The following is a 17,267-nucleotide window of genomic DNA, read 5'->3' on the forward strand; positions in this document are numbered from 1 at the left end:
AAACCCAAGGAATTCCCAAGTCCATCCCAAAAACACATAAGTAAAGGGAGAGATGGGAAAGCTGTTGTGGACTCTAGAGTGGCAGGGGTCAAATACGGCGGGAGTGCTGGAGTTGGAATTATCACGGGAAATAACTTGACCAGGCAAGATACATCAGTGGCTACTAAATCTGGGCTGGGGTGGATGTTGCTGAGGAACAGGATATTGGCATGGCCGTGAAATGTCTCCCTGCCTGACGATTAGTTGCAAGGGGTAAGGCAGTAATTACACGTTGAAGAAATCAGACAACACTCTGTCTGGGAGATCCAAATTTATACCAACAGTGAGGGATAAATGATATCGTGCACCTCCTAGTGTGATACTCTGAGGACACAATTTCACTAATGTGGTGTTTTGGCTAAAAATGCATAACTTGAATCTAATAATGAGTAAATATCAGCCCCCAATGAGAAATGTTCCATTAAAAAGACACAAGGAGACAAATTCTTCAGAAATGTCAATGTCATCCAAGGCAAAGGCTAGGGCAATGTTCGAGATAAAAGGAGGCAAAGAGATGTGGCGACTAAATGCAATTCTAACCCTAGACCAAACTGTAGTGAACAGGGAAGATGCTCTAAGGGACACGCCTAAATCAACAGACAAATTTGGAACACAAACAGTAAATTAGATAAAATAGTGTATCCTTGCTAAATCCATTAAACTAATAATGGTACTAGGGTAAGATAATCTCTCTATTCTTAAGAAATATACATCAAAGTATTTATTTAGGAGTAAAGGGTTGTGATATGTCTAACTTACACACAAAACCTATATTAACAGGAGGTGAATGTGGGTTCAGGGCACAGGGGTGTTCTCTGTACTATTTTTATACTTGCCACTTTTCTGTAAGTTTAAAATTATTTCCATATAAAAAGTTAAAGCAAAAATTATGATGTACTCTTTTGGCACTTGAGGAGATTTGGCTTTTGGTTTGGATTGTGCTTCATAAACGCCTAGACTTCCAATATGTGTGACTTCCACTGGAGAGATCTTTGAATCTAGAAGAAAGGGAGTAAGATTTTGCAAAAGGGCTTCTGTCCAGCCTATCCCATGCAGACATACCCTTACTACCTACCTGCAAGCAACCTGCTCTCCTCTGGGCCTTATCAATGCGAAAGCTACTCCTACAGCAGATCTTAGAAGCTTAGGCTAAGGTGTGACTTCGTTTTAAACATAGATTCTTGCTTTATTTTAGTACCCAAGACTTCAACGAAAGTGTTTCCTTATTTTTAATGTTTTCTTTTGATGTGTACTTAAAACATATTCCGATACCAAAAGTGTGAGCTCTTTAATGGCAGAAACTTACCAAGGTTCATAACCCCTCTTAAAAAGAAAACCCTTCCATTTTTAATTATAGTAAAATGCTGTGAAACAATTTTAGGTCACAGACATTCACACGCAGAATTCTAATCATGAAAGCAGTGGGCGGTTTCCCTGCTTGCCTGGTGACGCTGAAAGAGACCCTTATGAGTCCCATCCATCAAGGAGTAAAATCATTTTGGTCCTCATTATAGTTATATGGAGGAAATATTTTTATGTTTTAATTTAAAGATATCGCTCCAAATAGCACAGGGCTCAGTTAATATCCTGAAACAAGATTCTCCAACCTTGCAGATTTGTACTGGGAATGGCTTACAGCTGACTTTCTCAATAGAGAGCTACATTATTAATGACGCCCCAGAAGATCTCAGCTGAGCAGAAATGAGGCTGGTGGTAAAATTAAAATAAAATATTAATACAATTGACTTCAGCACAGTCAATAATCAGTAATCAAAACCAACCGCACTGCAGGGCAGGAGGCCTATTTAATTTGTAGTTTTACTCAGCCACACACATTCGTGATCACCAGGGGCCACTTGAAATGCTTCACAGGGCTGAGGTAACAAGACTTAGCCATTACTAACAGGCTTTTTGCAGCTGCCAAAGAACTCAGGGTCAGAGATCGGGTCCATGAGGTATGATCGAATGATATTAGCCCGTAAACCTTTCGGTGCCTCATTGGTCATTTTCACCCCATTCTGCAGTACGGACACGGGGAAGTTTGGTGACGGGTAACTTGTCAGCCAAATGCGGAAATCTGGATGCGTCGATTCTGGGCTTAACTCCTGCAAAAAAAGAAAATTAGACACAAATGGGTGTCTAAAATCCAAGGAAACTCTCCACATCATATGTGCATGGGATGGCCTGGAGGTGGGAGGAAGCATCTTTACAAAACAGAGCCTACTGCTGCAATTCAAGGCAAAGGTCTTAAAATCTGATTCTGCCCCTGAAACAACACACTTCGTTGAGAAGGCGCAGACTGTTGCCGTCCTTCTTGAAAATTTAAATCACAGGACTATAAAGTTCGCAGAGGTATTATAGAATTTAGAGTTGGTCGCAATAGAGACTAAGACATTCCCCCCAAAATCTCATATCTTAACTGATGTGCTGAAATATTTATAGATATAATTCTCTGCCCAAGAGCCTGATTAAGAATAATCCATTCTTCTTGCTGTAGCCAGGTTGTGAGAATGAGCAACATCAGTCAATATTAAACCAAGTGAGATGAAAAGAAAAAAAGAGCATTTTGAAAGGTGAAGTATTAAATATCACTATTAGCTATATTTTCTTAAAGGGATATTCAAGTTGGTGCAAGGGAGGATAAGAGAACACTTACTTAGCACTGTCTTAAAGGCTGTATAGGCTAGGAATGATTACCATGGGCCGTTCCCCCCTTCCTGTTCAGTCCTGCTCTCTATTGCTACCTCCTTTGATTGTCCATATCAGTAGTATCTTAAGCTGCAATTCTTTAACAATAAAAAAATTTTTGAGCACTCATGTGGTCAACGGGTGAGGGTGAATTAGGAAGGATGCAAAGATGCCTCTGTTCTTTAGTAACAACAGTGGAGAGAGAGGGCAACGTTTTTCCCTCGTACCAGCTGCCCTATGCCCAGTGACTTCAGCAACGTGACTCATGGGACTTTGGGCTAGGTTTGCCAGCCATCAGGGACAGCTCTTCTCTCTTACGTGATTCTAATGGGTATATATGACACAGTTCAACAGGAATGGCCTAGAGGGGAAGATGGCGGTGTAGGAGGACGCTGAACTCACCGCGTCCTGCGGATCACTTAGATTCCACCCACAGCTGCCTAAATAACCCAGAAAACCACCAGAAGACTAGCAGAACGGATTCTCCGGAGCCAAGCAGAGACAAGAGGCCCAAGGAAGAGGGTAGGAAGGGCAGATAGGTGGTGCGTGCTCCACGGACTGGCGGGAGGGAGCCAGGGCGGAGGGGCAGCCCTCCGGCAAAGCAGAGCCCCCGAGTCTGGCTGGCAAAAGCGGAGGGGCCGGACAGAGTGTGTTCGGACAGCAAGCGGGACTTAACATCTGGAAGGTCATAAGTTAACAGCTCTGTTCGGAGAGCGGGAAGGCTGGAGGACAATGGGAGGGAGAGCTGTTGAGCCCCGGACGACAGAGCTCAGCTTGGTGGGGAACAAAGGCGCTCGCCAGCGCCATCTCCCTCGCCCATCCACCAGCCAAAATCCCAAAGGGAACCAGTTCCTGCCAGGGAACTTGCTTGCACCGCACAAACACCTAACGCTGTGCTTCTGCAGATCCATCCCTCTGGCGGGTCTGACTCCTTCCCGGTGCCACAGGGCCCCTCCCGCAGCAGATCACCGAAGGAGAAGAGAGCTAAGCCTACCCCTCCTGCCTACCCACCCCAGCTAATACGCCAGATCCCGTGCACCTTGCCTACCCACCCCAGCTAATACGCCAGATCCCCAGCACCACAAGCCTGGCAGTGTGCAAGTAGCCCAGACGGGCCACACCACCCCACAGTGAATCCCGCCTCTAGGAGAGGGGAAGAGAAGGCACACACCAGTCTGACTGTGTCCCCAGCAGTGGGCAGATATCAGGTCTGACTGTGGGCCGCCCACCAATGCAAGTTATTCAAGACAGTACAGGGGAAGTGCCCCGCAGTTCTGCACCACTCCAGGGACTATCCAAAATGACAGAAGAATTCCCCTCAAAAGAATCTCCAGGAAATAACAACAGCTAACGAACTGATCAAAAAGGATTTAAACAATATAACAGAAAGTGAATTTAGAATAACAGTCATAAAATTAATCGCTGGGCTTGAAAACAGTGTAAAGGACAGCAGAGAATCTATTGCTACAGAGATCAAGGGACTAAGGAACAGCCAGGAGGAGCTAAAAAATGCTATTAATGAGCTGCAAAATAAAATGGAGACAACCATGGCTCGGATTGAAGAGGCAGAGGAGAGAATAGGTGAACTAGAAGATAAAATTATGGAAAAAGGAGAAGCTGAGAAAAAGAGAGATAAAAAAAATCCAGGAGTATGAGGGGAAAATTAGAGAACTAAGTGATGCACTAAAGAGAAATAATCTACGCATAATTGGTATTCCAGAGGAGGAAGAGAAAGGGAAACGTGCTGAATGTGTACTTGAAGAAATAATAGCTGAGAACTTCCCTGATCTGGGGAAGGAAAAAGGCATTGAAATCCAAGAGGCTCAGAGAACTCCCTTCAGACATAACTTGAATCGATCTTCTGCACGACATATCATAGTGAAACTGGCAAAATACAAGGATAAAGAGAAAATTCTGAAAGCAGCTAGGGATAAACATGCTCTAACATATAAAGGGAGACCTGTAAGACTCATGACCGATCTCTCTACTGAAACTTGGCAGGCCAGAAAGGAATGGCAGGAGATCTTCAATGTGATGAACAGAAAAAATATACAGCCGAGAATCCTTTATCCAGCAACTCTGTCATTTAGAATAGAAGGAGAGATAAAGGTCTTCCCAAACAAACAAAAACTGAAGGAATTCGTCACCACTAAACCAGCCCTACAAGAGATCCTAAGGGGGATACTGTGAGACAAAGTAACAGAGACATCGCTACAAGCATGAAAACTACAGACATCACAATGACTCTAAACCCATATCTTTCTATAATAACACTGAATGTAAATGGACTAAATGCGCCAACCAAAAGACATAGGGTATCAGAATGGATAAAAAAACAAGACCCATCTATTTGCTGTCTACAAGAGACTCATTTTAGACCTGAGGACACCTTCAGATTGAGTGTGAGGGGGTGCCAACCAAAAGACATAGGGTATCAGAATGGATAAAAAAAACAAGACCCATCTATTTGCTGTCTACAAGAGACTCATTTTAGACCTGAGGACACCTTCAGATTGAGTGTGAGCATTTATCATGCTACTAGAAGTCAAAAGAAAGCTGGAGTAGCCATACTTATATCAGACAAACTAGACTTTAAATTAAAGGCTGTAACAAGAGATGAAGAAGGACATTATATAATAATCACAGGGTCTATCCATCAGGAAGAGCTAACAATTATAAATGTCTATGCGCCGAATACAGGAGCCCCCAAATATATAAAACAATTACTCACAGACATAAGCAACCTTATTGATAAGAATGTGGTAATTGCAGGGGAATTTAACACTCCACTTACAGAAATGGATAGATCATCTAGACACACGGTCAATAAAGAAACAAGGGCCCTGAATGATACATTGGATCAGATGGACTTGACAGATATATTTAGAACTCTGCATCCCAAAGCAACAGAATATACTTTCTTCTCGAGTGCACATGGAACATTCTCCAAGATAGATCACATACTGGGTCACAAAACAGCCTTTCATAAGTATACAAGAATTGAAATCATACCATGCACACTTTCAGACCACAATGCTATGAAGCTTGAAATCAACCACAGGAAAAACTCTGCAAAACCTCCAAAAGCATGGAGGTTAAAGAACACCCTACTAAAGAATGAGTGGGTCAACCAGGCAATTAGAGAAGAAATTAAAAAATATATGGAAACAAACGAAAATGAAAATACAACAATCCAAACGCTTTGGGATGCAGTGAAGGCAGTCCTGAGAGGAAAATACATTGCAATCCAGGCCTATCTCAAGAAACAAGAAAAATCCCAAATACAAAATCTAACAGCACACCTAAAGGAAATAGAAGCAGAACAGCAAAGACAGCCTAAACCCAGCAGAAGAAGAGAAATAATAAAGATCAGAGCAGGAATAAACAATATAGAATCTAAAAAAACTGTAGAGCAGATCAACAAAACTAACAGTTGGTTTTTTGAAAAAATAAACAAAATTGATAAACCTCTAGCCAGGCTTCTCAAAAAGAAAAGGGAGATGACCCAAATAGATAAAATCATGAATGAAAATGGAATTATTACAACCAATCCCTCAGAGATACAAGCAATTATCAGGGAATACTATGAAAAAAAATTATATGTCAACAAACTGGACAACCTGGAAAAAATGGACAAATTCCTAAACAGCCACACGCTTCCAAAACTCAATCAGGAGGAAATAGAAAGCTTGAACAGACCCATAACCAGCGAAGAAATTGAATCAGTCATCAAAAATCTCCCAACAAATAAGAGTCCAGGACCAGATGGCTTCCCAGGGGAGTTCTACCAGACATTTAAAGCAGAGATAATACCTATCCTTCTCAAGCTATTCCAAGAAATAGAAAGGGAAGGAAAACTTCCAGACTCATTCTATGAAGCCAGTATTACTTTGATTCCTAAACCAGACAGAGACCCAGTAAAAAAAGAGAACTACAGGCCAATATCCCTGATGAATATGGATGCAAAAATTCTCAATAAGATACTAGCAAATTGAATTCAACGGCATATAAAAAGAAGTATTCACTATGATCAAGTGGGATTCATTCTTGGCATGCAGGGCTGGTTCAACATTCGCAAATCAATCAATGTGATACATCACATTAATAAAAGAAAAGATAAGAACCATATGATCCTGTCAATTGATGCAGAAAAGGCATTTGACAACATCCAGCAACTTTCTTAATAAAAACCCTCGAGAAAGTCGGGATAGAGGAACATACTTAAAGATCATAAAAGCCATTTATGAAAAGCCCACAGCTAACATCATCCACAATAGGGAAAAACTGAGAGCTTTTCCCCTGAGATCAGGAACACAACAGGGATGTCCACTCTCACCGCTGTTGTTTAACATAGTGTTGGAAGTTCTAGCATCAGCAATTAGACAACAACAGGAAATCAAAGGCATCAAAATTGGCAAAGATGAAATTAAACTTTCACTTTTTGCAGATGACATGATATTATACATGGAAAATCCGATAGACTCCACCAAAAGTCTGCTAGAACTGATACATGAATTCAGCAAAGTTGCAGGATATAAAATCAATGTACAGAAATCAGTTGCATTCTTATACACTAACAATGAAGCAACAGAAAGACAAGTAAAGAAACTGATCCCATTCACAATTGCACCAAGAAGCATAAAATACCTAGGGATAAATCTAACCAAAGATGTAAAAGATCTGTATGCTGAAAACTATAGAAATCTTATGAAGGAAACTGAAGAAGATATAAAGAAATGGAAAAACATTCCATGCTCATGGATTGGAAGAATAAATATTGTCAAAATGTCAATACGACCCAAAGCTATCTACACATTCAATGCAATCCCAATCAAAATTGCACCAGCATTCCTCTTGAAACTAGAACAAGCAATCCTAAAATTCATATGGAACCACAAAAGGCCCCAAATAGCCAAAGTAATTTTGAAGAAGAAGACCAAAGTAGGAGGCATCACAATCCCAGACTTTAGCCTCTACTACAAAGCTGTAATCATCAAGACAGCATGGTATTGGCACAAAAACAGACACACAGACCAATGGAATAGAATAGAAACCCCAGAACTAGACCCACAAACATATGGCCAACTAATCTTTGACAAAGCAGGAAAGAACATCCAATGGAAAAAAGACAGTCTCTTTAACAAACGGTGCTGGGAAAACTGGACAGCAACATGCAGAAGATTGAAACTAGACCACTTTCCTACACCATTCACAAAAATAAACTCAAAATGGATAAAGGACCTGAATGTGAGACAGGAAACCATCAAAACCCTAGAGGAGAAAGCAGGAAAAGACCTCTCTGACCTCAGCCGTAGCAATTTCTTACTTGACACAACCCCAAAGGCAAGGGAATTAAAAGAAAAAATGAACTACCGGGACCTTATGAAGATAAAAAGCTTCTGCACAGCAAATGAAACAACCAACAAAACTAAAAGGCAACCAACGGAATGGGAAAAGATATTTGCAAATGACATATCGGACAAAGGGCTAGTATCCAAAATCTATAAAGAGCTCACCAAACTCCACACCCGAAAAACAAATAACCCAGTGAAGAAATGGGCAGAAAACATGAATAGACACTTCTCTAAAGAAGACATCTGGATGGCCAACGGGCACATGAAAAGATGCTCAACGTCGCTCCTCATCAGGGAAATACAAATCAAAACCACACTCAGATATGACCTCAGGCCAGTCAGAGTGGCCAAAATGAACAAATCAGGAGACTATAGATGCTGGAGAGGATGTGGAGAAATGGGAACCCTCTTGCACTGTGGTGGGAATGCAAATTGGTGCAGCCACTCTGGAAAACAGTGTGGAAGTTCCTCAAAAAATTAAAAATAGACCTACCCTATGACCCAGCAATAGCACTGCTAGGAATTTACCCAAGGGATACAGGGGTACTGATGCATAGGGGCACTTGTACCCCAATGTTCATAGCAGCACTCTCAACAATAGCCAAATTATGGAAAGAGCCTAAATGTCCATCAACTGATGAATGGATAAAGAAATTGTGGTTTATATACACAATGGAGTACTACGTGGCAATGAGAAAGAATGAAATATGACCCTTTGTAGCAACGTGGATGGAACTGGAGAGTGTTATGCTATGTGAAATAAGCCATACAGAGAAAGACAGATACCATATGTTTTCACTCTTATGTGGATCCTGAGAAACTTAACAGAAACCCATGGAGGAGGGGAAGGAAAAAAAAAAGAGGTTAGAGTGGGAGAGAGCCAAAGCATAAGAGACTCTTAAAAACTGAGAACAAACTGAGGGTTGATGGGGGGTGGGAGGGAGGAGAGGGTGGGTGACGGGTATTGAGGAGGGCACCTTTTCGATGAGCACTGGGTGTTGTATGGAAACCAATTTGACAATAAATTTCATATATTGATAAATAAATAAATAAATAAATCCCATGAAACCAAAAAAAAAAAAAAAAAAAAAGAAGAATGGCCTAGAGATGGAGGAACCACGAGGAAACAGGCACAAATATCAAACCTCTAATGTAAGGCCTGAAGGATGAGAAGATCTTGGTAAGGCAAATAATAGGAAAAATCGTTTTTCAGATGGAAACATTAGGATGGCCTACATTCTTGAAAAAGTATGCTATACCAAAGTGAAAGAACTTCAAATGGCTAGAGCATAGAAGTCAAGATGCAAAGTGGCCAGAGATGAAAACTGAGAGGAAGCAAAGGTCAACGAGGAAGGGTGTTGTAAGCCACGATGGGGGTTTAAACTTTGCCTTGCACGCAATGGAAAAGTTTTAAGCAGGGAAGCAGTATTTATTCACTGACTCAGGAAATATTTATGGACTGTCTCTTTGGACCAGGCACAATTCAAGGTGCTGGAGATGAAGCAGAGAAGAAAACAAAGTCACTCTTCTCATGGTGCTTATATTCCATTAAGAGATACAGACAAAATGGTGACAAGTGGCACAAAGAAAAATACAACCGGCTCCTTAATGTTTCAATTGTATGTCTGGACTGTGCAAGTTATATCATTACCTTGACTAATTAGTAACCCGTGGGACTCCTGAGTTAGGGGCGGTCCAGAGTCGTGGGTAATTACATCAAATATATTTTCTCTATGTTTGTTGAAAACAAGTGCCAGGTTTTCTGTTTCTCAGTTGAGCTACATGGAGTTTCTTCCTGGAATTTCTGCCCACCAGAATAGGGAAGTGCCCTAACCCACTGCAAGAACAGGGGGATGGGGGGCGAGGAGGGAGTACTCCTTTGGATTCAGATTGATCCTCCGTGGCAGGGTCACTGGCTAAGTAGGTGAGAAGTCAGGTAAAGTAAAGTTACATCCCGAAGCCTTTTGGTTTAGAGTGACTACATGAATTTCACCCTAAAAAGCTTCCTTTGTTGTCTTTGGTCCGCTGCTGTGAAAAGTACATTGGTGTCCATTTGCCCTGTGGTTTAATCCCATGTTTGAGGCTGCTCTTATGGATTAAGGAGATTTCCAACTCACTGCATGAGCCCTTGTCCCTGTTGAGAGGGACTGGATGAGGCCTGACTGCGTGATCTCCTCTGGTCCCCTAGTTCCCAGTGCGAGCCCACCTCTCCTGTAATCCAGGCATGCCGCTCGCCTGTAGCCCTCTGAACCAGAGAACAGCCATGTCGCTGAATGGCGGTGTATATCAGTAATTATGTGGGGGGAATACAATCTCATAAAAATAAACTTGCATTTTTACCTCACAAACTTTCTCGAGGGTTGGCATCCAAGAAGTGGCAAGGTGACAGTTCTGAAGAACAACCCATGTTCCTTCTTTGACAGCTTTTTCTATCATCTTCATAGCTATGGGCCCTTGGCCTTGACCAAGGGATAAAGAGCTAAGCTTTGATCCCCCATATCCCTGTGTACAAGAATAACAAAGATATTATGTAACAATACACCTTTAAAGAAGAATCAGTGTTATTTTTTACAGGAAATGTTGACACTAAATATGTTAAAATTTAATTATGTAGAATCCCTCAACGGTCTAACCATATGCAGCCCTACAAAATTCTTACTGATTAAGAATCTTATAAAAACTGAGATCAAAAGCAAGTCAGTTCAGGTCATAAATAGTCATGGTAATAAATGGAAAATTCTGTAGGGTCTTTGATTGTTGACATAAGGGATAGAAAAAATATTAAGAACACTTTTAACCTGAGGAAACAGGAAATGAAAGGACCCAGCTGTCCTGCAGCAACTCCTAAAATCCAAAGCTGAAAAGAAAACTACGAACAGACAGATGAACTTGTTTCTGTTCCCTCCAGATCTTTGAATAATTATATTTTAATTAATTTCATTGCTGCATAGAGTTCGGTGGGAAAAAAAAATTAACTCCTAATTCCCCTTTTAAAGTTTCTTTAAAGGATTCTGTGGGAATATGTGTCCAGAGTGCATTTCTACTATATCCTGATTCATCTGCAGCTTCTGGAAACAGTGTCTGTGACTCCTTGAGCTCTTTCTTTCCAGGGCAGCTACATCAACACTAGCGGGCAGAAGCAGCAGCAAACAAAATAGAGCCCGGTGCTACCATTTCTGGACATGGAGATAGCAAGTGAAGACAATGCATGGAGAACAATGGCAGAGAACAATCAAGTCATACAATGTGGGAAGAGAAATGGAGAGGAACTGGGAAGATCTCAAAGGATCGGAAAGATCATGTTGATTTGGAGAGGAGTCCCACCTAAAATGAATACCTCTAGCATCCACACCACTTCCGCTCTGGCCCACCATTGCTCTTTCTGGCCTTTTAGCAGCGGCCCCCCCCCAACCCCCCCCATTTTGCCCTACTCAAGTAAATTCTCCTCACACCGGCTAGGATGAGCTTTATAAACTACAGATCAGATTGTGTCACTTTGTTGCTTAAAATCCCTTGACACCATCCCACTGTATTCAACATCCTTAATGTAGCCACAAAGGTCCTATGTGGATCCGGCCCCTCAATACGTCATCTCACACCCCATCTCCTTCAGTGGTGACAGCCACATTCCAGCACTTCTTTAACCGGTGGTAAGTGCTGTGTCACACGATCAATCCCCAAGTATCTAAGAATTACCCCCAATGGAAAAAAAAACATGAAATATTAAAATAAATTGGCCTAGTAAAGAGTATTGTAATCCATCAGCTATGCAGCCTTTGAGAAGCCACTTAAGCTCTCCATGCTTCAGTATCCCTCCCTGTAAAATGGAGATGCCGCTCTTTACTTCGTAGGATTGCTTTAAAAATTAAAAGAGAAGTGTGCATGACAAGGTCTAGCAAAATTAGCAGTATGGATAAAGCACAGTAAAAGTGGTCGTGCTGGTTTTAGGAATGTCAGTATTATTTCCATAAAATGTTATTTCGATTAGACCAAAAGCGAAAAAAATCAACTAAAAAATGTCATCACCTGGGGCACCTGGGTGGCTCAGTCGGTTAAATGTCTGACTTCCGCTCAGGTCATGATCTCACAGCTCGTGAGTTCAAGCCCCACGTTGGGCTCTGTGCTGACAGCTCAGAGCCTGGAGCCTGCTTCGGATTCTGTGTCTCCCTGTCTCTCTCTGCTCCTCCCCCATTCACTCTCTCTCCCTCTGAATAAAAACGTTAAAAACTTTTTTTAAAAAATAAAATGTTGTCACCTGTTCATGAAGATTTTCTTATTCTAGGTTGAATGAGGTAAGAAAATTTCCAGTAAATTCATTTGAATAATTTTAAAGCCTTGAAATATAAATATGGGAATATATTCTAACCTGGTAATGTGACTGTAATATAGGATTGTTCTGGAAAGTCAAGAAGGTCCCCCTTTAGAAATTAGAAGGGAGCGCCTGGGTAGCTCAGCTGGTTAAGTGGCCAACTTTTGATTTCGGCTCAAGTCATGATCTCACGGTTCATGAGTTTGAGCCCCGCATCGGGCTCCGTGCTGTCTCTCCCTCTCTCTCTTCCCCTCCTCCACTCATGCTATCTCTCTCTCTCTCTCAAAATAAATATATTAATTTAAAAAAATAAAAAAAGAAAGAAATTGGGAGAAGGGACAGCATCAGAGAAAGATCCCCCCATGGTCACTGTCCAGACTTGAATTACATCAATCCACGCTCATATACTGGTGTAATGTCAAAGAGTCTCTCTGTGCCCCCAAAATAGAAGCAAGTGTCCCTCAAGCCAAATTCTGGTCTTATAATTTGGATATGGAAAACTGTTTTTAATGTCAGTGCTGTCATTTAAACATTTTCTTGAGGGGCGCCTGGGTGGCTCAGTCGGTTAAGCGTTCAACTCTCGGTTTCGGCTCAGGTTTCTTTTTTTTTAAATTTTTTTTTTTTTCAACGTTTATTTATTTTTGGGACAGAGAGAGACAGAGCATGAGCGGGGGAGGGGCAGAGAGAGAGGGAGACACAGAACCGGAAACAGGCTCCAGGCTCTGAGCCATCAGCCCAGAGCCCGACGCGGGGCTCAAACTCACGGACTGCGAGATCGTGACCTGGCTGAAGTCGGACGCTTAACCGACTGCGCCACCCAGGCGCCCCTGGCTCAGGTTTCATGTGGGTTCGGGGCCCGCATCAGGATCTGTGCTGGCAGTGCAGAGCCTGCTTGGGATTCTCTCTCTCTCTCTCTCTCTGCCTGCTCGTACTGTCTCTGTCTCTCTCTCAAAATAAATATATAAACTTAAAAAAAAAATTTAATATTTTCTTGAGACTCTGTCAACTTCTGGAACCCTACTCTTTTCAAAAGCTAAGTGAGTGATAAATTTTTGCCTTTTCCTCCCACCATTTTGGATAAGCAAGTTTGTGTTTTAAAAAATTTAGCCAGAAAATCCTTTATTTATTCACTTTTTTTTTTTTTAACATTTATTTATTTTTGAGACAGAGGGAGAGAGAGATCATGAACGGGAGAGGGTCAGAGAAAGAGGGAGACACAGAATCTGAAACAGGCTCCAGGCTCCGAGCTGTCAGCACAGAGCCCGACGCGGGGCTCGAACTCACGGACCGCGAGATCATGACCTGAGCCGAAGTCGGCCGCTTAACCGACTGAGCCACCCAGGTGCCCCTATTCACTTTTATAATATCAGACAACCTCATCTATTTTAAGGTACCTGGTCATCAGCAAATTTTAGAAGAGCAGCCATGGGATCCGCTCCTGGAGAGAGCACAAAAATCAGGGGTGCACAGCAGTTACTATCTCCAAATGCCTTGGATAAATCAAAGGGGGGTGGTTCAATGAACATGCGTCCCAGTCTGTTGATTACAAATTCTTGCAGCATTGGAATAATCTAGAAAGAGACAAGAATATATTTGAAAGAATATTCAAAATCTGCTTACGAAATTAAAAAGTTCAGATTCAAAGATTTTTGAGAGAGAGAGAGAGAGAGAGAGAGAGAGAGAGCAAGTCAGGGAGGGGCAGAGAGAGAGGGAGACACAGAATCTGAAGCAGGATCCAGGCTTTGAGCTGTCAGCACAGAGCCCGACGCGGGGCTCGAACTCACGGACTGCAAGATCATGATCTGAGCTAAAGTCGGACGCTTAACCATCTGAGCCACCCAGGTGCCCCGTAGATATTTTAAAACAAAGGACTCTAGGTACATTAGCTTAGTTATTTGTTGATAACTCCATCAGGAGGGTCCAAGGCATGACTTTATATAAACGTCTTTTAGATAGAAAAAAACTTATAAATTATTTAAATAATAAAAGATAAGTGGTTGGTGACGCCAGAATTCAAAGGTATTTTTCTTCCCTTCATGGAGCATTCAATACCTAGTGGATGAAGGATGTGAGAAACCCTAACTCTTTTACTTAACTTTTAAAATACCATGGGCTAAAAGTCCACAACTCAAAAGTAGAAATTTTAGAATTATTTATACAGTACTATACCATCAAGAAATAATTGATATAGCTGGGAAAACAAACAGAAAGAAAAAAGAAAAGGACTGTGAAGGAGAAACAAGCCATACTCCTGAGAAATAGCCAAAGCCATGTTGCATAAGATTCCTGATAACGGGGGCACTTAGATGGCTCAGTCTGTTGAGCATCTGACTCTTGATTTTGGCTCAGGTCATGATCCCAGGGTTGTGGAATCGAGCCCTAGGTGGGGCTCCAGGCTGACCATGGAGCCTGCTTGGAATTCTTATTCTGAATGCACACAGATGTCAAACTTATTGCAGGAAACTAAAAATCTCCTGTCTATCCCAGGGATATTACCTTTCTCATTCTTCTTTTCCCATAGCTGGTCTTTTCTCACTACATTAAAACACCAACTAACAAAGGAAAATGAACCTTTTTTCTTTCCCAAGGCTGACTTCTTCACTAAATTATAGCTTTACAAACAAAGCAAAAGCACATGGCTTCTAAGCGCATGGTGTTACTTTTAGTAAGTTTGAGCTATCATTGTCCCCTCTCTTATGAGTGTTTCGGGCTGCCATTGGCCACTGCTCACATGCAGACATGGCTGGCTGGCTAGCTGTCAGAGCTGGAGAACTAGGTCAGGGGTGTGCACACGAGGAGAAGCGTGGACAAATTTCAGTGTTTCCTTTTTTTTTTTTTTTTAATGTTTATTTATTTTTGAGAGAGAGAGAGAGAGTGCACGAGCAGGGGAGGGACAGAGAGAGAGGGAGACACAGAATCCAAAGCAGGCTCCAGTCTCTGAGCTGTCAGCACAGAGCCCAATGCTGGGCTCGAACTCATGAACAGGAAGATCATGACCTGAGCCGAAGTCGGACGCTTAACTGACTGAGCCACCCAGGTGCCCCCAGTGTTTTCTTTTTAATGTTAAAACTGAGCACGACTTGCTTGCTCCCAAGACTGAACTGTAATTCTCAAGGTAAATTAAGCTGTGCTTGCTGTTCGGTTTGCAAGGCAACAGAATTGGGTTTGCTTCTGCCATCGGATTATGGCAGCATTAGGTCTGTAAACGAAATCTGTCAGTAACAAAAATTGCAGGCTAATTTAAGCAATCACCTTCCCAAAGGCAGGGAAGAAGTTTGTGGTTTTCCATTTATGTTAATCTATGTGTTGCAAGTTCCTGTAGGATTTATCGGAGGTCAGAGAGACATATTCACTACTATTTGACAAGTTTCTTACTGAAAGCTGATTAATTTGCGTTTTGTTTACTGTTCAGGAGAGAATGGTGGCCAGAAGCTCATTTTGTGAACGGGCTCAAAACACGGCACACCTCAGTATTTATTCCCTTGATATGTTTCTTTTCATCAATCAAACACTATAAAATATTAAATTCCATAAGAAAGTATGAGTCCATCTCATTTTTCCTACTGGTGATTGAGCATCTTTTACATTTTTCTAAATTAGAGCATGGGAGAACCTGGCACATGCAGCCTGTTACCCCTGGGTGGACTCTGTATTGAGGACAGAGCAGTGGAAAATTGTGCTGGCAAATAATATCTAATGTGAACTAGAGATTGAAGCACTGCTGATTTTCCTGGTGGATATGTTATCTCATATATATGAGATAATAAAAATTTCCATAGCATTAGCCCCAATTCTAGCCTCATATAGCACTGTTCCTGTCCCTGGTATGCCAATGCTATGTTACTTGGGAAAACCATTCTTAAAAGTATCATAGCCATATATTATTTTTGTTTTTTAATGTTTATTTATTTTGAGAGAGAGAGAGAGCAAGCAGGGGAGGAACAGAGAGGGAGAGAGGGAAAGAATCCCAAGCAGGCTCTAAGCTGTCAGGGCAGAGCACGTTGTGGGGCTCCATCCCACAAACCATGAGATCATGACCTGAGCTGAAATCAAGAGTCGGGTCTTAACTGACTGAGCCACTCCGGTGCTCCATGTATTATTTTCAAATATATAGATTCCAAAGTCAACAATTTACCACTAGAACGTGGAACACCTGGTAACAGTAAGGTTGAAGGGTTTGAGGTAGCTAGTGATATAAGAGCATACTAATAATTTATTTATATTAAGGACCATAGGCGCATAGTATAGTTAATGGTAACCGGTCACTTAGGTTAAATTGAATTATGCTGCAGTAGCAAACAATTTCCAGATCTCAGTGACTGAACACAACAATTTCTCATCCTTGCAAAGTCCTGTGGGTGTGTAGGCAACTCACCACCAGTGCTGGCTCAGTGCTCTAGCCTGCTTAGGGAACTTAAATATCAGTATGTGCTTCCTCAATTTTGATGGCAGAGGGAGTGCCCTGGAGATTCTCAATGCTGGCAATTAAATGCTTCTGCCCTGACACTTCTCACATTTTATTGGCCAGAGCAAGGTTTATAGTCACAGTCCTTCACCTACTGTGTGTGTGTGTATATGTGTGTGTGCGCACACACGTGCAGAGGAGAACTGGAAATCCTGGCCAATAGCATTAATGTCTACACTCATCCACCCATCCAAGGAAAACTCTAAAGGAGATATGGAAACATTGGGGACAAAGTTACAAGTCAGGGTGCAAAATATTGGACAGAGTAGCTAAGAGAAGTATAAAACCGTAAGTTTCACCTCAATTGATTTAAAAGCAAAAACATACAGACAAAACCCCCTCAACTTGAATATCTTACTCCTCACCTCCCTCAAATATACTTTAAAAAGAGACTGAATATGGAAAGTAATGT

The 17,267-nt window shown here is 41.7% G+C and overlaps 1 protein-coding gene across 2 annotated transcripts in view; it reads right to left on the reverse strand.

Moving 5' to 3' along the window:
- The window catches only part of DNAH7 (dynein axonemal heavy chain 7), a 270,159-nt gene that overhangs the window by 36,683 nt on the left and 216,209 nt on the right, over positions 1 to 17,267 (reverse strand). For both annotated transcript variants that reach the window (XM_030328070.1, XM_030328069.1), the window contains 3 exons: positions 13,785 to 13,961; positions 10,422 to 10,583; positions 1,944 to 2,144 (listed from right to left, as the gene is read on the reverse strand). In XM_030328070.1, coding sequence (XP_030183930.1) covers positions 1,944 to 2,144; positions 10,422 to 10,583; positions 13,785 to 13,961 — 540 coding nt within the window. The remainder of the gene's footprint in view (positions 1 to 1,943; positions 2,145 to 10,421; positions 10,584 to 13,784; positions 13,962 to 17,267) is intronic.

This window comes from Lynx canadensis, chromosome C1 (assembly GCF_007474595.2).
Source record: "Lynx canadensis isolate LIC74 chromosome C1, mLynCan4.pri.v2, whole genome shotgun sequence".
NCBI lineage: Eukaryota > Metazoa > Chordata > Mammalia > Carnivora > Felidae > Lynx > Lynx canadensis.